The sequence below is a fragment of the Sturnira hondurensis genome, unplaced genomic scaffold (assembly GCF_014824575.4).
Source record: "Sturnira hondurensis isolate 20B ecotype Veracruz unplaced genomic scaffold, ASM1482457v3 Scaffold0007406, whole genome shotgun sequence".
In the NCBI taxonomy this organism is placed as follows: domain Eukaryota; kingdom Metazoa; phylum Chordata; class Mammalia; order Chiroptera; family Phyllostomidae; genus Sturnira; species Sturnira hondurensis.
Window position 1 is genome coordinate 8,738,854 of NW_028080037.1, and position 20,326 is coordinate 8,759,179.

Consider the following 20,326-nt stretch of genomic DNA (forward strand, 5'->3'; position numbering starts at 1 on the left):
GGCAACATTCCCCTGTAGGAGCACACCGCGTGTGCGTGTCCGGGCATCAGTGAAAGAGCGTTTGGGTGGTCCCCCTTTCTTGGACCCCCACGTCTGCCGCTGTCACGCACGTGCAGACTTCGTGTCGGTGTGCGTTTTCCGTTCTCTGGGACGTGTGCCTGGGATGGAGTTGCTGGCTTGTGCGGTAACTCTGGGTTAGAGTGTCCCTCTGCGACTGTCCTGAGGCTCTCGTTGTGACTTTTCTGATTTTTACTACATGTATTGACGTTGGATGGTAAGGGCATGGGGATTTCAGGTGTGCCGTTCTGTGACACGCTCTGCACATCACTCTGTGCATTCACCTCCCCCCCGCCCCGTCAAGTCTCCTTTCATCTTGATGAGAGAAATTAGTCAGAGGGGAAGAGCCACGGACCATTGGTCTTCGTTCCATTCTCTGGGTTGCTAATGATGTTGAGCATCCTTGCGTGTGCCTTTTGGTTAGATGGTGTACTCAGATCATTGGCCCAGTTTTTAAACTGGGTTATTTGTCTTTTCATTTATTGAGCTAGGAGTCCTTTATGTATTCCAAATTTCAGTCTGTAGTCAGACACGAGTTGTACATACTTATTCCCATCCTGTGTTGTGTCTTTTCATTTTCTTGATGTCCTCTGAAGCACAAAAACTTTTATTTTGATGAAGTTCAGTTTCTCTTTTTTTTTCTTTGTTACTTGTGCTGTTGGTATCCTACTGAAGAAGCCCTTTTCTAGTTGAGCCCAAGCTCACAAAGATTCACTCCTGTTTTCTTCAGAGACTTTCTGTATCTTTGGCTCTTACAACGAGGTCACAGTGCCTTTGGCGTTAAGTTTTGCATGAGGTGTGAGTGCAGCCTCACCCTGTGCATGTGGCTGTCTGCTTGTTCCGGCATCATCTGTTGGAAAGACGGTTCTTTCCCCGTTGTCTCGGCACCATTGTTGAAAATCAATTGGCCATCAAAGAGAGGGGTTATTCTAGGTATACTTACCTCATTAAGGTCTAAAAGGACATTAAAGTAAGCACCTTTCTGTGCTTCCAGTCTGGGGCCGCGTGCCTCATCACTTCCGTGTCGTATATGCGTCGCTGTGTCCACAGGTGGTAGGTGCGGTGGGCCGGCTTGCTGGGGTGCCAGCACTTTCGGTCGCGCGGAGCTCTTCGAGGCCCTGCGCGGTTGACCTGGAGGAGGAAACAAGTCCAGGAAGGCTGGAGGATTGGTCCGAGGGACCTGAGGGCTCTTTGCGGGTTGTACAGGGGAAGCGGGAACTTGGGAGACACGGCTTTCAGGCAGAGAGCTCTCAGCAAAGCCCAGTTGGACTAAACCGGCTGTTTTTCTAGTTGCTCTTTCAAGAGGGTCATTTACTAAAGACCATCGTCAGTGTTATACAGATAAAGCTATTGATTTTGGCATATAAGGTTATATTTAAAATCCTCTTTAATAGCCCAGGTTCAGCGAGACTAAACAGAATCACGTATTGATTTCTTTTTTGAAAAATACTAGTTTTCTTGATTAATTTGGTCATTTTTTAAGCCTACATTTTAATGCCTTCTTGCTTGTTCCCTTTATTTTCTGGATAAAAATATTGCTAAAGGTCAGGGCCTTCTTAATGAAACTGCCGAGCCCGAGCCGGAATGGGCTGCAGCTTCGCCATCTAGAACAGTTTGCCCTATTTTCTGTGGGATCATTTAATCCGAAGCAGTGGGAAGCGAGCCCTGAGCTGTGACCCCCAATTAGACAGCCTCAGGCTCACGCCTTGGCCTGACGAAGGCAGAGCTGCGCCGCTTCTGGCCCCGCTGCCGCTGGTGGGGGGGGGAGCGAACGGTGGGGGTGCAGGGTGGACGCTGTGGGAGCTCCATCTGCAAGTGTTGCAGGGCGTTGTTCGGAGCCCCGAGCACAGGACCGGCCGGAGCGTGCCTCCCTCTCCGTTCCAGCACGTTTTCCTGCCCGTCAGATGGATGCTTCTCTGTTGGAGTCTTTGGAAGGTTCTGGTGTCTTTTGTTTTAATTGGCGGCTCGAGCCGACTCCTGTGGTGCGGTTTTCATTAGAGAGGGGCTGGAGAGAGGGGCTGTTGGAACAGCCCTCCAAACCCAGCCATGAATATTGAACATAATACAATTACAGCTTTTGGACCAATTATTTTTCTTTTCAACGGGCAAAGTTGATGAAATACGCGCTAGATCAGGATTCACAGTCTCTGTCATTGGCTTCTTCTTGTCCCTGGAACCGGTTGTCCTGGCGTAGACTTGTGCCCATTTGCTGTGCTACCTGTTTCCCAGCGCTGAGCGTTTGATCTGAGCGCCGAGGGCACAGGCTGTGCCAAGCCACACCGCAGTCGGGTTGGTGCGGTGCACGGGCAGGGGCTGCAGGCAGATGCCAGGTCTGGGCGCGGGTTTGAACGGCTCGGCTCGTGTGGGCTTCGCGCCGCGCACACTGCGAGGTTCACTGTCCCTGACCGTGGACAGGAGACCGGAGCGGAGCCCCCCTGAGGAGACGCCCTGTAAGCACTTTTCCTGTTTCCCGTGGGGAGGTGTCCAAGCATGTTTTGGCTCATTTTTGCTTTCTTTGGTGGTGCAAAGTACCCGAGTGCTGTGTTGTTTGGAGTGTTTATTTGCAGCCGTCCGTGCTGGTATCTAAATGCAATAGGAAAACAGATGGCAAACTTTGAACTTCTGGACCAAATTTGTGTTTGCCTTTGTCTCCTTAACAGGCAAACTGTAAATTATGGAGTATGAATATTCAACAGGGGGGCTCTCGATGAAAATCACCACAGCTTACTAACCGGACATGCGCTGAAAAGTAATTGGGCTAAACTTGCCCGTGCCCCATCCCTTTCCAGGTTCCCATGAGTCAGTGGGGCAGCTGCGGTCACTCCAGGCAGAGTCCCTTTCACGTCACTAAGGACAGGAGACAGCACCCGTCCTCCCTGCTCCGGCCCACCAGGGCCTGACAGAGGCAGACCGGGGCTTTCCAGCACGTTTCACGGTCTCCCTGCATGCGTCCCAGCTCCCTCCCTGGAAGTGGGCGGTTGGAGGGTATGCTGGCGAAATGGAGGTGGTCATTAATATGCATTGCCTAGTTGGTGGCATGTCCTAGGCAGGAAGAATTCACAGATCTTCCCTCTGGGCTCTGAGACTGCACGTGTACTTGAAACAGAGTGTATGTGTGTAGGGGGGGTGTGAGATGTGTGCACCATGCCCAGGAAGCCAGCACCTGTGTGCGCCCCACCCGGCTTAGGCAGAGCAGGGCCCCGAGTGCCCCTCCCAGTCACCAAGGCATTCTGGTTCCGTAAACAAACTGTAAAAGCCACCTGTATTCCCTTCAATTGCCATTCTCCCCCAAGGTAACTGCTACCAATTTGAGTACGTCCTTCCATCGTTTTCTCCTCAGCATTTTTCAATTTTACTCAAACAGGTGACCTACACATTCAGAATTTCATTCAAAAACACAAAGCCTTAAATAGGGAGAAGCCGGTCTTCTGGGAACAGTTTGCCTTTTCTGATGGGTGTCTGTCTGCACTGTATCTGTCCCACCCCCACCTGTCACACGGCTGGGCCCTGTGGTCGGAATGTGGAGTGGTGTTTGGGAGACGGCTGCCTGTCGTGTGACAGACCGGCCTCAGTCCCCACTGGCCACGCAGGGCTGCACCGTCTGCAGGCGCCGTGGCTGCTTCCGAGCAACTCGCTGCCGGAGCCGGCTCCCTGTGCCACCAGATAGCGTTTCTAGTTTTTCCTCTCAGCCTGTTACTGTTCCCCAGTAGGTAATGTCTCTTTTCTTTAGGTTGCTTTTAAGGCCACGACTTGCGCAGACTCGTACTTCAGGATGCTCTTAGATGGTGTTTTTGTCCTGACTGCGGCTCACGGAGTGTGAGTGCGCCTCTGTAGCTCTGGACACGTGTCCACCTCTGGCTGTTGGAGGGCTGCTCCCTGCCACGCCGCCCTGCTTTTTCCCTTCTGGCGCCCCTTTCAGACACAGGCTGACCCACCCCTCCTGTCCCTCAACCCCTTGTTCACACTTGTCGTCTAATTTCTGGGCTGCATTCTAGGTGATTTTTCAGATGTGTCATCGAATTCACAAACTCTCCCAGCCTGTCTAATGAGTCTGATTTTGGACACTATGTTTTCACTCATAGAAATTTTATCCAGCTTTTCTATAAAGCAGGATACGGGCCACTGACACGCAGCTCGGGCCCCGGGCAAGCCACTGACCATGAGCACAGCAGTGCCTGGCGACTTTGAGTGAGAGGGCCAGTAAGTTGTTGAAACACGAAGCCCCACTTTTTGCTGCCCAAAAGTGCCATGCCTAATGACTTTGCACACGCATGTGCGCACTTGTACACCTGTGTTATGTGTGCCTAGATCAATTCCTAGAAGAGTTGCTAGGTGCAGAGTGAGGTGTGGTTTTCATTTTGTTGGAGGTTACCAAACCAGCAGCCCGACCTGAGCACCTGTCCGCAGGCCTCACCAGCAGGGGCCTCGGCGTTCTGCCAGATCCCTGTGCAGGCCTAGTGGGCACTGCGCTCCAGCTGCGTTTCTTCATTTCTCCCATCGCCCGTGAACTTGAACAACTTAGACGTCTACAGAAGCCATCGGTAGTTCTCTGAACTGTTTTTCCTCTTCTCTCATTTGATTTTGGGTTGGCAGTCTCCACTGTGAATTCGAAGGAATCAGCCTGTCCCCTGTTACCAGTGTTTCCCCAGTTACCAATGTCTTTGACTCCTGGGTTTTTTTATATGTAGAAAGGCCTTCCCTATTCTGAATATTTAGAGTTTAATATTTAGAGTTTAATTATGTTTAACTCTCTAAGCCCTTTGTAATTTATTTGGGTGCGATGTATTGTATATGGCAGAGCTCTGAGAGAGTCGTGATAGGGTATTTTGCTTTTAATTGCTATTGTAAAAGTGGGATCTTTTCTTTGATTACATTTTTAAAACTAGTAGTTATTGGTACATAAGATACAGCTATTGATGTTGACATTAATTTGCACTTGATTCTGAATTATTAATGAATTGTCTTGGAGTGTCATCTCTAATGATAGATCTACCCACCTCTCATTTTCTCCTAATTATATCTGATTTTCTTAAGACTTTTTATTAGAAACGTGTTATGTTTTGTCTCAGCACCCATGGAGGTGACCGTGTGTGTTCTCTTCCTGTTACAGTGACCTGGGGCGCTGCACTGATGGATGCACTGGGTGGGCCCTGCTTGTCTGCAGTGCGTCACTGCGGGTGCTCTCGGTCGTCCTTGTGTCCGGTCCCAGCCACGGGGCAGGGTGGTTGCTGCCGCTCTCACGGTCGCTCTGGGGGGCAGGATGCCGGCGGGAGAGGCTGGGCGCGTTCCCTGCTCCTGCGTGGCTGCTCCTTCCAGCCTGCGCCAGGTCTCCCCGACAGCTGTCCTGGTTTGCTCTTTGCCACTTTATCTATTTGGGTTTTTTCTCTCTCTGAGGGGTAAGCCATTTTCCCAGAAAGTCATTTATTCATCTAAATCTTCAAATTTGGACAGCTGAAGGAAAAATTCAAAAGGAAACCTGCATAGATGATAATGATCAAAGAAACCAAATTTAAACATTAGGTCCATGTAGGTTTTTGTTCTTTTCCTGGCAAGTTTTCTGAACATTTAGCATCACTCGATTATGCGCGTCTAGTGCCCTGAAACCCCCTTTCTGGTACTAAAGTGACTGCCTCTTCCGTGTCACCTGCAGACGTGCCTCTGTGTAGCGAATAATCGGGTTTCACTTTGTGGTCTGTCTGGAGCTTCTGAACAGGTCAGTCTGTTCCGTGTTCACCCACCGGCCCTGCAGATGCCAGGTTGCACTTGAGCCGTCTGTCCCCTGTGCCGTGGGTAGCGTCTGTGCCTCTTGTCGCCGCGTGGCCTGTGTGCTGCACCCTCATGGCCCAGCCCACGCTGCATCACCCTCTTTCAGAGCATCTACAGGTGACTCACTGCGAGTCTTTTTTCTGTGGAAAAAACCAAAAGCTCTTAATTATGCCTTCAAATTATTAGGTAACCTAGGTATAGAATTTTCAGTTCCCAATAACTCTCTCTCCAGTCTCTGAAACTAACAGATCTGTGTGTGCGTGCGCAGGGCAGGGCGTGGGGCATGCCCTCAGGTGACCCTTTCCCACCCATTGCAGTGTCTCGATGGCCATGCCAGCATGAGGTTCGTCCAGCACCCCTGCTGGGGAGGTCACAGTGTGGGCTCTGTGTGGCTCACCGGTGCAGAAATGTGGGCACATTCAAGTCAGCTCTAGTGGCTTCTTCAGGGGCTGCGTATGCTGGCGTTTCTAGTGGATAGGAGATGTCTGTCTCATTCTCTAAATTACCCTTATGTTGCAGCGCATACTTGTATAAAAAGTCATTTTTAAAGAGGTTCTTAAAGAAATTCAGATGATGGCAAGGCAGGTGTTTCCAGACCTTAGACAGGAGTGCATGGAACTGGCTGTCACGGTTCTGTTACCCTTGCTCAGTGACAGACGCTCCTTTCCCAAACTTCACCAAGATGGTGACCTACAGAGTTGAGAGACAGACTCAGAGTCCCTTTCCCAGCCAGGCAGAGGCTCAGGTGGCAGACGAGCGTAACTGATTCACCTTCACCCCTGACCTTGCAACAGCAGCGGAAGTTCCCTGCTGCAAGTCGGCGTACCTCCGGCAGCTGTCGCCCGTGCGGAGGCGCCCTCGGCCTGGCTGCTCCTGCTGCAGAGCAGATACCGGGAGGCCAGGGCAGCTGCCGGGTTTGCCCTGGGCCTTGCTTGTGCTGTGACATCATTCTGACTCAACAGTTGTGGGCTCGAAACCAGTTCATGTCTCTTGCATCTTGGCCTCCTGTGTATGACAGTATGCTAAGGAGATAACGTTTCAGGTCACCAAAGGGGTGTTGTGGTCTGTTTTCACGGGATGCTGTGCACAGCCCAGCCAGCGCCCCCGAGGAGGAACCGTCGTTTCAGGCTTTAACCCCTGCGCTCCCCTTGGGCCTTCCAGGGTGAGGATCCACGACCTCCGCACCAGCGGAACCACCTTGTCGCTGTCTGCCCACCAACTTGGAGTCTCCGCAGTCCAGATGGACGACTGGAAAGTCGTCAGCGGAGGCGAGGAGGGCCTGGTCTCCGTGTGGGATTACCGGATGAACCAGAAGCTGTGGGAGGTGCACTCCAGGTGAGGGGCTTCCTGGGGGTTTTCAGCAGGAACTCGCTGACAGACCATACTAGTCGGCCTCTGAGCAGGTGTTGCGCTCCATGTCCTCCAGGGGCCACAAGCCCCACGGTGCCCCATGTGCTAGCTGCTGCCTCCTGTTCCCACGAGGTGGCTCAGAAGTGGCTCAGTCCCTCTCTGCATTGTTAAACTTGCCAAACTCATTCCCAGCTTGGGCGGAGACCATGCGGGACCCCCCCTGCCCCCCTCCGGACAGAGGGGCAAGCAGGGTGGAGGGCAGGGCTGGCCAGGCACACGGCCCTCCACTTCAGTCTCAGCATGCACGACGTGCCACCACCCACTTCCTGGGCTTCCCTCACACTGTGTAGAGGGGCAGTTAGGACTGAGAGTAATCAGACTTGAGCTAGGAGGAATTTGCCATCTCAGCCTTCAACTTGAATGTTCAGGAGAGAGATACTGTCCAAGTGCAGGCAGATGGCTCCACAGGTGATTTTGTACAGGTAGGGCCTGACTGGTCGGACATTCTGCAGCCTGCTCCCGACCTTTAACACAGGGGCAGCCTGGCGTGGAGCACGTACCACCTGGGCCCCTGCTGTTGAGGTGGGCGGGCTAAGAGGCCACAGGCCTCCTTCACAGCTGCCCCTAGGACCGCTGTGAAGAGAGGTGCCAGCACAGGCAGCACCTGAGCTTTGATCCCTGCTGATGCAGCTCATGGTCACCCAGACCCACGAGAAGCAGCAGTCTTGTAGAGTCAAGCCCAAGAGGTGGCACGGTTAAAGGAACACTTTGGTTTCTATTTGGAGGTGGTGCCAGTGAGTGCCTCAGCCAGCAACAGCTTTTAGCAGACCAGAGCCCTGGGTTTTGTGTGCACTGCCGGGTCCTGGCTTACAGGGCACTTACTCCGGAAAGTGGGCACACAGGCCCTTTTTCTGACTTCTGTGGTGATGCACTGAGTTACCACCAGGTGGTGCCAAAAGGCAACTAAAACTCCCACACGTTAGAGTACCAGAAACCTTTGCTTCTAAGGAATCCCTTTTCCCAGTTCAAGAGATGGCTCACCAGGGCCTCTAGGACAGCTCCCCTTTCGGTCCGTGCACTGGGCCTGCACCCTAGCAGGTCGCCTTTTCTGTTCCTGAAAAGCTGTGCTCCCTCGGCAGAGTCCTTCGGTGAAGCAGGGTGCATGTGGTCTTCCCCGAATGGTCGCCCTGTCCCAGTGTTCACCTTCCTAATTCATTTGTAGCTGCATGTGCAGCTCCATCTCTGGTTAGGGGCTTGTCCCGTCTGAGGACGCCGTTCCCACCAGGACAAGGCTGCTGCACCGCCCGCTTCCACGAGGGTTCTCTCTTAGGCTCTGGCCCAGCTGTCACTTGCTCAGTTTCCTGTCCCCAACACTGTCCACGTTAACCTCTCCAGGTCCTCCCACCTCTCCCCTGCCCTCCCCTGTTGGTGGGGTAAGGCAGCTGGCCAGGTGCAAGGCTGAGGCCACTCGCCCCGGGCCAGGCACAGACGCCCCTTAGCTTCCACTGTCCGTGAGAGAATCCTCCGCTCTGGCCGAGGTGCCGGTGTCTGGCCTGAGGTCCCTTTCAGCCCGTGGTCTGCCCCTCCTCCTCCCAACTACTGAATTCTGGGTCCCCCCGTGTGGTCTAACCTCTCCCGTGCTCTGCAAACACCGGCTCCGTAGTGTGGGGTGCAGGTCAGGGCAGGAGTAGGTCTGCTGTTGTCTGTATGGAAGTAATATAATCTTTGGTAAGTAACAACAAAAGAATAAGCAGTTTTGCGTGCTTACAACGGTAAACCTCCTCTCACCCCACCCTGGACACCCTACCTTCAGACCAGGCAGGCATCTCACAAATGGCAGGCAGCTGCTTGCATCGGGCGCCTATTCATCCTGCGTTGCCCAGCTCGGCGCCACGGCCGTCGTCGGCAATGGCAAAAGGTCTTAAAGTGAACAAAAGCCTTTGCCGCACAGATTTCACGCCATGACATCCAAGTGTTTCTGCATGTACTTTCACAGGCCAGACTGCATGTGTAGCCCCAACTTCAGGACTGGGGGACTTTGATGGAACCCCACAGGTGGGGACCTGGCTGAGAGAGCTGGAGGGACTGGTCCAAGGCCAGCCGGCCCAGGGGTGGGTGGGACTGGGGGTGTTCTCTCCCAGTGCTGCTGAGTTTATCCTCTGTGTTGGAAACACGCCAGGTTGTTGGGGGCGGTCGGCCAGAATGCAAGAGGGGCACTCAGACCTGTTTGCAAAGTGGGGTTCACACTAGTTTGGGGGACTAAGGTGAGACACTGCCCCCTGGGAGCCCCATTTCCCTCTCTGTGAGAGAAACGCTCAGCTTCGAGGGCTCTAGAGCCCCTCGCCGCTCTGCGGCCCTGAGACTGGGGTAGCAGTGGCGGGACATGCTCAGTTTGGGGGCCTTACCTGTGCAAGGGCCCTCCCCTGTGTTCCAGGCACCCCGTCCGTCACATCGCCTTCAACAGCCACAGCCTCATCACAGCCAACGTGCCCTACGAGAGGGTGGTGCGCAGTGCCGACCTGGACAACTTCACCACGCACAGGAGGTCAGTGGGCCCTGCTGCGCCCGCGAGGCTCCATGGTAGTGGCAGCCCCCCTGAGCCTCGGTGCTCCCTGCAGGGTGGACCTCAGCACAGCCGGACACAGACACACTAGGAGAGAAATCAGCAAGCAATGTGCTGAGCGCCCATTTCACGCATCCTCCCTGCACCCTCTCTCACTGCTCCTGCAGGGCAGGCATGGCGGGTAGGGACACGGGGAGGGCTGGCCCTCCACGCTGAGAGGCCAAGACAAAGGGCTTAGGGACCAGTGGTCTCGGCAGCAAAGCCCAGGCCTCTGAGGTGAGGCTCCCTGCTTGGGTCGGCTGGGTGACTCGGCTGCCCCCCATGCAGGTGCTCGGGTGCCTTTTCCTGTTAGACTGTGGGCCTGGCTCCTGGGTAGCCTCTTTGTGAGGCCGGGCACCTTGCCTCCTGGCCCCCTCCATCAAACGTGTCCACCTACCGGTGTGCCTCTGGTGTGGGACCCGGAGTCTCCGATACATCATGGCCCAAAGACAGCTGTGTGGTGACCCACCGCCGAGGCAGGAGCGCGGGGCTGAGGGCCGTCTCTGTGCTCTCCCTAGACACCAGGGGCTGGTCCATGCCTACGAGTTCTCGGTGGACCAGAGCTCGCTGCCCCTCTGCCGTCCATCCTGCGACACAACAGGCCGTGGCTGGGACCTCGTGTTGGCCTTTCCCCGTGACGGCGTGTAGGGAACAGAGCAGAAGCGAGGAGAACCACATTCATGAATTTGAAGACAGCCAAGGAGTTCTGCACAGGCTCCAAAGGTTTGGGGAAGCCTGTCTCCCCAGGGTGCACTCGTGTGGCACCCACGGTCCTGAACTGCCCTCACTTTCCCCGTCCGTCTTCCTCCAGTGGCTACGAACGGCCCAAGGGTATTGGGCATGTTCCAGCTTCCTGTTTCCTCTCTCATGGCTTTGAGAACCACAACCCCCTCCTGCTCAGCCCCGCCCGGCTCAGGAGTGACTGACACCCAGCCAGGCTCCCGTGGACCTCCCACACAGCCGAGACACCACAGGGCCAGGCCTGGCTGCAGTGCCAGCCGAGGCCCGGGTTTCTCACTGTGCACAAGGCCCTTCGGGCCCTGCTCCTGCCCACCTTTCCAGCCTCCAGACCCTTTCCTTCAACCCTTTGGGTGCGCTGGTCTCTCAGCCTGCAGGGCCCCAGTACCCACCCACCCACCCTTTGGAGGAGGCGGAGGGTCCCCGCAGGGTGGGGTCTGACACCACCCAACCCCCGGGACTAACCCGGGGTTAGCAGTGCTGCTCCGAAGGAGCTTCTGCCACGGTTTGCAATTACACGCTTGCACCATCATTTCCTTAACGGCTGCTTTGCTTACGGTTGTGTCTGCCACACGTGATGTGGAGCAGGTGTCCCCTGCATCGTCATCCACAGAGCAGCCTCCCAGCAGGGTGTGAGGTGAGTCTGCAGCGGAGCCTGGGCAAGACGGGGCAGAGCGTCAAACCACCAAGCTAAAACCAACACCAGAGGGCTGTTCGGTGTGACAGACAGCTGCCGCCTCCAGAGGGTCACGGGCACGCCACCCTGGTGCTCTTGCTTTACGCTGTGCGTAGCCGCCACCACCTAATATGCCTTCAGAGGATCAAAGCAGAAAACAGAAGCACAGGGGAACATGATGTGTGCCCCTGGAGGGTGAGCAGCAGACCAGAGCAGTGGGAACACTAAGCGTTACTGCAGCTTACCAGTTGCTCCAACAAATGCATGTGGCGTTTTGAGACCTGGTCAAGTACCTGCACACCGTGCACAGGAAATGGCCATGAGGAAGACACCTGAGCGCACAGCATCGGGACGTGGGCGCCATTCCTCAGAGTCCGGGGCTCGAAGGCTCTGCAAGCGTCTCCAGGCTGCTTCGGAGGACCGCTCACGGCAGCCGGTGGGGCAGTGGAGCCGGACACGGAGCTGCACCCCCACCAGAGAGCAGCCAGCCCTGGTTGGCCATGAAAGTGTGTCCTTGTTGTCGTGGTGGGGGCTGGCACCCCGTGACCTGGCTTTCACGAGGTTTTCACATCTCGTAGTTTCCACCGGGAAAGCCCACCAGGCACATGCATTGTCTGTGAAGAAACAGGTCTTTCCCGTCTGATGTCAGCTCCCTCAGCAAGGCCTTCTCCCTTCCTGGCGGCAACCTAAGGTCACTGAACAGTTCAAAACAAATCAGACCCAGAGAGTTATACTAAAGTTAAAAGTAGTTTTAAACTCATAGTCACCACCAGCTGCTGGTCCAATATAAAATGTTGTAAGCACAGGTTTTTTTTTCCTCTCCAACTTAGGCTTTATCTCCCATTTGTGGTAAGTATGTGGGTTTTGTGAAGGAGAGTTTACCAGCCCCAAACCGCCCAGCTCGCCACCCTCAGGTTTTCTGCTGTGAACGTCACATCCTAGGAGACCTCGGCCTGATGGGGAAGGAGCGGGCTCCTGCAAAGACTGGCATTCACCCAGTGAGAGAGGAGACCTCGGTCCGCCTCACCTTCCTCCCCGCCGGCTGCCTCCCAGGTTCTGAGTTGGCAGCGAAGGCCTCTCCTGTCCTCGTCTGCTTCTCGAGCTTTTCCCCCACGGTCCCCCTGCCGACAGAAGAGACTCAGCTGTGCCACAGGGTGGGGCACCGGACACCAGAGCTCTCTGTGTCTTGTCTCAGAACGTTGTATGGGTTTCGCTTTCTGCTTCATAACATGTCTGTTGGCTCTAATAATAAAATTTTTAAACTTGATTGCTCAGGTGACTTGTTACCTTCAGGCACAACACTGTCCCAGCCCCAGAGAGCACACCTTGCGTGGTGGCTGGGTCTTTGCCCACAGCAGAGCCGTTTTCCTCAGCCTCCGCCGCTGCAGGGAGCCGCCCAGCCCAGGAGCCATGAAACCCACAGAACCACTCGGGGAACCAGGCACCAGGGTGTTTCCTGAGCAGCCCCTCTCTGCCACTAGCTAGTCTGAGCCCCGTGCTGCCACGGCCCAGGCAGTGTGACTCACGTTTCAAAGGTCAGGGCCTCCCCTGTGCGTAGCTGCCGACTGGGTGCCAGCTGACTGGAGGAAACGCCGAGCTTCCTTAAGTGGGGAGATGGGGGCCTTTCTGAAAGGGAAAGCCGCAACCCCCAGATGAAGTCTTCCACATCCACCCTGGAAACCAGAGGCCCCAAGTTTAAAAGGCTAGTGCATCTCGCTCAGTAATTAAATGACAAACTGGCCCCACAGTTACAGAGAAATGGCTTCCCTGGTGACGACCCAGCCATCTCGTGAAAGCTGCCCGGTGGCCTCCATCAAGCTGGGGCCGCGGGCTGAGTGAGACAGGAGCTGCCCCTCCCTCCTGACTGGGGGCCTCTGCTTTGGGCAGCAGCTGTGGCAGCTGCCCGCCTCCCCTCCGTGCTGCCAGGCCAGATGGTTACCTGGCCCCACCGCAGGGCCCGTGGTGGTCTGGACCGGGCTGCCTCTGAGCTTTGACAACAGACCCTCCTGCTGGACCCCAGCAGGAGCCGCATGGGCACCGCCCACTGTTGGCCTCTGATGCTGACCCTGCACTTCCAGCAGCAGCTTTCGATGGCTTGGCACCAGGAACCTTCTCCTTCCCTGGGGAGGTGGGGGGAACTGCCCCCACCCCCAGAACTGAGCCAGTCAGGTCGTGTCTGCTCTTCCCTTGTCAGAGGTAGGACAGATGCTGTCTTGTCATTTCTCTAACTTGCAGATGGCAGTGGACCACTGTTGACCTCTTGACCTCACACCCCTTGACCACACTGCTGCCCACGAACCACACTCAGGGTCAGACCAGAAGCTTGTCCCCTGCAGGCTTGGTCAGTGGGCAGGTCAGGGCTGCAGAGCAGCTGGTGAGCCCCCTCCCCGGCCCTGGAGCCCTGCCGGCACTTGGTCGGGGCTCTGGACGAGCACAGGGACAAAGGCGGCTCTGATGCCTGGGCAGTGTGGTTTCAACCCCAGTTCTGCAACTCAGTCCTCAAGGCCTCCCCAAGGTCACTGTGTGGGCGGACAGCTTGCAAAGCAGGTGTTTGCAGAGCCTTTGNAGCTTGTCCCCTGCAGGCTTGGTCAGTGGGCAGGTCAGGGCTGCAGAGCAGCCGGTGAGCCCCCTCCCCGGCCCTGGAGCCCTGCCGGCACTTGGTCGGGGCTCTGGACGAGCACAGGGACAAAGGCGGCTCTGATGCCTGGGCAGTGTGGTTTCAACCTCAGTTCTGCAACTCAGTCCTCAAGGCCTCCCCAAGGTCACCGTGTGGGCGGACAGCTTGCAAAGCAGGTGTTTGCAGAGCCTTTGCCAAGTCAACTTGTATTTTTAACTCTGCCGCAGCCCACGGAAGTCACTGTGCTGTTCACCGGGACACGGCTTTAGCTGCAGCCTTGTCGGCTCAGCCTGGTGGGGACAAGTTCAACCGCTCAGTGACAGAGACTGGATCCATACGTGACCTGTCTCCCATTAGTAGGACACAAAAAGAACTTTCCAGTCACTTGGACCTGAAGATAATGGACTTGTTTTGTTGAAGCCCAGCAATAATTTGTTCCCGGAGAGGGTGCGCGGCCCAAACTGCAAGCTGCTGCAACCTCACCCGGTTTCCTCATCCATAATTCATGAGTAACGTGCTGCAGACCGTTCCCCGGAGCTTCCCGTGTCAGATTTCCATTACACAGCCCTTTCGTACCCCTACCAAATGGCTCTGTTGGTGTCAGAGGGCCGTGGTTGTCCAAAAGCGGAGTTCCGACCACTCTCCCCGTGGTGATCCGGCAGTGTGGACGAGAGCCTGCTGTCGGCCACGTTCCTGGCTGGGGAGCACACACGGAGGAAAATGACCTCACCACACCACCTGGACACTGTCCCCCCCCCCCCCCCCACCAGCCCGGCACCCTCAGAGCACTGACTTACCAGCCTCCTTCAAATATTTGACTTTGCACTGATTTCTGCCTATTTCCGTGTAGTCACTGATACAATTCCCGATAGAGGGACGGCTGTCAACAAGTGCATCTGACTTATCACTGCCAATTTTAGAACAAATTTAGAACAAATATCACTTACTTCCGGCTGCTTCGGCGAGATGGTCCATCCAGCGACTTGCTCTGCGTCCCTGCAGCCAGAAGCCCTCCCCTGACCCCCAGTTTACACACTGGTCCCTCAGGTAAGAGGAACTGTTTTCAGGTTGCCTGTCTCTGTCCTCTGCACACGCCACGCTGCCAGATGGCCACCTTGAGACCTACGCCCCCAGCAGCAGCCCCCAATTTGTTCATTGGGGGCCAGCAGCCCCACTAGACTGGGGAGGTCACCTACCCTTTCTAGAAGGTTTATACCAACTAAGAGCCAGCCCTGGTCACTCTGCAAACAAATGAAAGCCCAGCAGCACGGACCCCACACCCTGGGCCAGGCAGGAGAGCCCAGGTGCACGCAGCAGCCCACACTTGGGTGAGCTCTGACCTGCCAGGCAGGGGCCACTCTCAGAGGCTGAACAAACCACATGCCCTTTGCATGGCCCAGACTGGGCTCCCAGGGGGTAAATAGCTATTTGAGGCGAGCGGTGGCCCAGAGCCTTGGAGACATTGGGCTGTCCCCTGTGGCCTGAACGAGTGACAGGGCTCAGGCACAGGGGCAGATGGGAGGTTGCTGTTTACAAAACACTTGACATCAGTGCCAAGAAGAACACACTGAAGCAAACTGGGAACGCCCCAGAACATCCAGGCCTGACGTGGTCGTGACCCAGCTGCTGAGTGACATGGGGGCCCACCTCAGTCGGGCAGGGCAGGGCAGGTCGAGGCACACGGAGCGGGGGGAGACGCACGCTCTGGACAAAGCTGACTGATACCGATCCCCCCGCGCCAGGCTGTCCAGGGACTTTCTCGATTCCTCCTGCTGGCAGCCAGGAAACCCAAGGGCATGAGCAAGACGGGGAGTGGGAAGTAAGCTCACATCCCCTCCCTCCCACCCCCTGAAACTGCCCTGCTGGCTGCTCCTGGCTTCCACAGTTGGTCCTTCCCACCAGACCGTGGCCCCTGGAGGGCAGGAAGCAGAAGCCTTGGCCACTGACCTACTGCTCCGAATGCCTAGCATTTGCCGCATTGAGTGCTAGTCCAGAATGCAGAGCTCTGAAAGTGACTCCAGACGCCTCACCACTTCCCTGGAGGTGGGGGTGGCAGTGGGACCACCCGTCTGCCAGCATCGGGAGAGCCGAGGCCGCATCCACCTCGTGAAGGCCACCTCGTGTGACAGGTGGCACATCCCGGGCCAGCATTCCTCAGCACAGCTGGGGTCAGGGGCTGCAGCCACCTCCCACCACGTGCTTCCTGACGCCAGGATTCTGGCAGAGCCTCAGAGTCTGCCTCCTCACCTGCCCGGTTGCAGGGGCCTGCGCCCGGGACTTCCGTCCCCGTTCTTTAACTCACCCTGCTGCTCTGTTTGGGTTTTTAATGTAAATGCTGGCAATAACTTCATCCTAAACAGCATCTCAAGTCAGAGCCCCAGTGCTGGGCACGACGCAGTGCCGTGAAGCACGCACAACATCCAAACCGGGAATTAAGAATTGGAGAACGCGAGTGGCAGCAATGGCCGGTTCCCAGGAGAACTTCCTTAGAAGGCTAGAACCGTGCCTCCCAGCGAACGTCAATAAAGGGACCAAGCACATCGTTCACGTGACAACCAGGGCGATGCCCAGAATGCAAACAGTGGCCCAGAGAGGCAGCAGGTCATCTCAGTGCCAACTGCCAGCTATGCAAGTGACATGTTCCAGCCTCCTGCTGACTCACAAGGCACAGCCACCAACTGAGACGAACTGCCTTTGCTTCCTTGTCCCCACCCACTGTCCATCCCCCCCACCAGGTGACAGAGTGTTGAGATGCCTACCTGAGGCGGTGGGCCACCTCCTCTGCCGTGCCCGTCTACACTGCTTCCGCTGGCACTGGGGGCCGCGTGCTGGGTGCAGAGCCCTGCAGCTGGCAGCCCTCCCCCCCGGAAGGGCCCTAGCACCCCAGCCTGAGCCTGGAGTCAGCCACCAGGCCCTGAACGCCAGGCCTTTGCACCACAAGGCCAGCAGGGGTCACTGCAGCTGCGCGGCCAAGACCCTGCAGGAGGCCCCCTACCCAGCCCCCCACCCCACCCCCGGAAGCAAGGAGCCGCTCTTGGAGTTCTGCGCCTCGGATCCGGAAGGCAGGTGACTATTCCCAGCCCTTCCTCGGGGAGGACAGCAGATGCTTGACCGAAGTAAACCCGAAAAGGAGAACGAGTCCCCTCTTCTAGGCTGGCCTTGGAACAGGGGTCAGAGGCCATTTGTCCCTCTGACGGGGCTCACGCCACCAAGTGGCCAGGCCACATGTGCGGCCACAAGGGACAGACCACGGCCACGTTTGTTAAGAAACCCTGTTCCTTTATTAGCGATAAAAACCGTAAAAGCCCACACACCATGCCCTGTACTGGGGAACGGGAAGAGCGGAGGGAGAGGGTTGACTATGTACAAGCCGCAGCCCCAGGCCCCAGCCTCGCTCGCTGCCGGGGCCGAGGACGCGCTCCGCGGGAGGCGGCGGTCAGTGGCAGAGGGCCATGGTTTCCATGTTAAGGAAGCGAATGTGCATCTTGGTCTCGATGTCAATCCCCTGCCAGATCTGAAATGGACGGAGCGGCGTGAGAGGGTCTCGTACCACCCGAGGCAAGTCTGGAACCCTCCCCCCGCCCCCTTCCTCCACCACAGAGAGACGTGCCCCACGAGGAAAACCCACTGAGCAAGACAGGGGACTGCCCACCTGCCGTTATGCCAGAGGACATGGCTCTGACATCTGGACCCAGAGACTGTCACCCAAGATATTTCTAAGCACCGACTCCAAGCTCCAGTGTAAAGTCACCTGAGTCCTACCACCACCACGTCAGGGCCTGTGAGTCTCACGCAAACCCCTCAGCCCATCACACCTCCTTTCGCAGGTGAAATGCCAGGATATTGGGGGGACGGTTCATATAGAAACATGCTCAGAAGCGTTTTGTAGACTGTTAAGGGCGGTGCAATTGTGAGGTTCCGTTAGGCCATTGTCATTAATCACAAGGTGACAACAGTTTGCGCTTTATAACTTCCCTGCACGAGGAAGTCACCCATGATCTAGGCAGACAAGCTCACACCAGGGAAAAGTGATTTCCACCAAAGACCACGCCCATTGCCCCATACCAGGCACTGTCCTGGCTGGGGCCCTGGCGGACACTCAGGCTACCAGACCCGGCCTGCCGCCCAACAAAGTCCCACCACTCCTGGGATGTGCACTCGCTGGCTGCTGGGCCCCACGGGGCTCCGAAGGGTCCCAGGTGGAGAGAGGGTGGGAGCAGTGCCTCGCTGCTTGTGTGAGAACTCTGAACTCTCATGCCGTCCCCCACAGCGCAGGGAGGCCAGTGTCACGCCCTTGGTGCTGGGCGCCCTGCTCTGGCTGCGATGTGAGGACTCGGAGGAAACAGGCCTGGCCCCAGGTGAGCGGCCCTGACCTCGCTGGGGGAACGAGACGCTCCCGGGGAAAGAGACCTGGGCCCCCAGGGTGGATTCTGCTACATGCAGGTGGCAATGGGTCCCTCAGGAGGCTGGTGCAGCCCAGGACAGGACTGCGCTGGCTGGGCAGGAAGGGCCCCCATGAGCTAGAGGCATGGTGAGTGGCCCTCCTTCGGGAAAGAAGCTGGTTTCTCGGGCAAAAAGGAAATCGACCCTATCTTTGCCCAGCCCAGCCCTGGGATGGCACATCTGCGAAGGACGCGGGGGACAGTGGACCTCCTTGTCCCCGTCCCAGCCGATCTGGGCCACCTCGCCTTGCACTTGCTGGTGCCTGGTGTGGGCTGAGGAGGTCCCCGCCAAGCCATCTCTCCACTGCGTGGGGCTTGGGGACACCAGTGTTGAGGTGCTCAGGACCAAAAAGCCAGGAAGTGGGCGGGGGACCCTGTCTCCCCACAGTTGGGTCTGTTTAGCAGAGCAGAGAGGGGTCCCAGTTCCCAAGCTGGGAGCTCACTAGTGACAGTGAATGCCCACTAGTGGGGGCTAGAGAGCCCACGGGGGCAGCTGGGAGAGTGGGAAGCCTCCTAGAAGGCACCGTAGGACAAACGCAAGGGCCAGAACCCCGCTCATTTGGCTCCCAGGTGTGCTTCTGAGGAAAGCCGGTACTCATCCAGGCATAGAACATTCCAGGGCCCCAGTTCCAGCTGTGAACAGGGGGCTGCTTCTGAGAAGGGGGCCTAGGGACTCGCACGGGAGAGATGGAGATTTCATTGCACACCTTTCGTACCACTTCAGTTTGGACTGCATGTGAATATTACTCTTTCAGTAAAAAAGTAAATAAAGTCAGTTTAAACTGTGTTCAAGGCCACACCCAGGCTCGACCCCTTTCCACCAAGGTGCCAGTCTCCTGACCAGCTGGCTCCCACTCAGGTCCCCACCACGGCCACACCCATGACATGTCCACCCTTCCCAGACACCCACCTTCAGGAAGTCATCGAAGGTGATGCCCTCGTACACCTGATCGGGCTCCTGGGGACAGAGCACAGGGCAGGGTGAGCAGCTTTGATCAGGAGACTTTGCCCTGCACCCACCCCACACATGGTCGGGCCTGCTTAGGCCAAGTCACAAGAAGAAGGGATGATTCTGGATTGTTCGCCACTAGCTTAAAGCTAGTCCCCCTGAACTCCCAAGTCCAGGGTCCCCTTCATGGGCTAGAGGATGGGAGGGTGAGGTGGGTTCAAAGCACAGGCACCCCCACGTCCCCCGGGCAGGACCCCATGGATGAGCGTGGAGGAGGCGGCGGGGTGGGTGCACAGACGTGAGGCCCTCCTTCCCCACCCAGCCGCCTATCTGCTGGGCCCCAGCAGCACAGCTGCCAGCAGACACTTCCTGCGACTTTCGGTCCCACCTCATCACACCAGCACGGGTGACAGTCAGTTCTAGGCTCATGTGTGCTCATGAGCCTGGGGAAAGGGGCGAGGGGACAAAGGGCTGGCCTCAGTGGTGATGCCTGGCCCCGGGGCCCTTGCTTGCCCAGAGTCAATGGCAGTGCTGGGCTCGCTCTGGGACTCCTGCTCTGGGTACACAGGGATCCTCAGGGACAGTGAGGCTCACAGCCCTCGGGCTGCGGCTTGGCTCTGGCGCAGCACCCTCTGTGATGGCAACAGCCTGGCCGGCACCCAAGTGCCCATCCACAGAAGCCTAGCTCCGCAGGCTCCACTGGTCTGTGGTGTCCATCAGCACACGGCCACTAAGAAAATGGTGATCTTAGAGAAAAGGTGCCAAGACTTACACTTGGCGGAAAAAAAACAGCACAAACAAGGGGCAGAGTGATGTCTGCAGACCCCCTGCCCAGCGAGCCAGACCCCCACTGCCAGCCATGTGGGTGGGTCAGCACGGAGGACAGGGAGAACAGGGGCACACCGGCTCCATTTTGGGGAAACAAAATATAAAACCATGCAGGTGTGCGCGAGTACACACGCTAGTCCCTTACTTTGTAGTTACCAGGAGAAGAAACCATCAGAGGGAGCTCCCTTGTTTAAGGGAGCAGGCCTGGGGTTGAGGGGGAAGGTCACGGAGAGGCCTTTCTCTCTTGGTGCCTCCCCGGAAACTGTTTCCGTGGCTTGTAAGGAAACAGCAGTAGGCACAC

General features: G+C 56.8%; 2 protein-coding genes and 3 long non-coding RNA genes across 7 annotated transcripts in view; 2 read left to right on the forward strand and 3 right to left on the reverse strand.

Moving 5' to 3' along the window:
• Positions 1-10,959, forward strand: part of FBXW8 (F-box and WD repeat domain containing 8) — a 104,447-nt gene extending 93,488 nt beyond the window's left edge. For 2 of the 3 annotated variants that reach the window (XM_037052190.1, XM_037052191.1), the window contains exons 8-10: positions 6,985-7,158; positions 9,608-9,718; positions 10,294-10,959. In XM_037052190.1, coding sequence (XP_036908085.1) covers positions 6,985-7,158; positions 9,608-9,718; positions 10,294-10,413 — 405 coding nt within the window. In that variant the 3' untranslated portion in view covers positions 10,414-10,959. The remainder of the gene's footprint in view (positions 1-6,984; positions 7,159-9,607; positions 9,719-10,293) is intronic. The other variant, XM_037052189.1, reaches the window with a different exon arrangement.
• LOC118991146 (uncharacterized) lies at positions 5,594-9,596 on the reverse strand. Its single transcript, XR_005067360.1, has 3 exons — positions 8,981-9,596; positions 8,804-8,869; positions 5,594-5,963 (listed from the first exon to the last, which is right to left on the reverse strand). It is a non-coding gene; the product is annotated as an uncharacterized LOC118991146 (long non-coding RNA).
• On the reverse strand, positions 9,726-11,513 carry LOC118991145 (uncharacterized). The gene is made up of 3 exons (XR_005067359.1): positions 11,071-11,513; positions 10,173-10,401; positions 9,726-9,823 (listed from the first exon to the last, which is right to left on the reverse strand). It is a non-coding gene; the product is annotated as an uncharacterized LOC118991145 (long non-coding RNA).
• Positions 11,514-17,064: 5,551 nt separating this feature from the next.
• The window catches only part of TESC (tescalcin), a 41,758-nt gene continuing 38,496 nt past the window's right edge, over positions 17,065-20,326 (reverse strand). The window contains exons 7-8 of the mRNA XM_037052193.1: positions 19,159-19,206; positions 17,065-17,320 (exon numbers count right to left, since the gene is read on the reverse strand). Coding sequence (XP_036908088.1) covers positions 17,243-17,320; positions 19,159-19,206 — 126 coding nt within the window. The 3' untranslated portion in view covers positions 17,065-17,242. The remainder of the gene's footprint in view (positions 17,321-19,158; positions 19,207-20,326) is intronic.
• On the forward strand, positions 17,316-18,357 carry LOC118991147 (uncharacterized). Its single transcript, XR_005067361.1, has 2 exons — positions 17,316-17,587; positions 18,077-18,357. It is a non-coding gene; the product is annotated as an uncharacterized LOC118991147 (long non-coding RNA).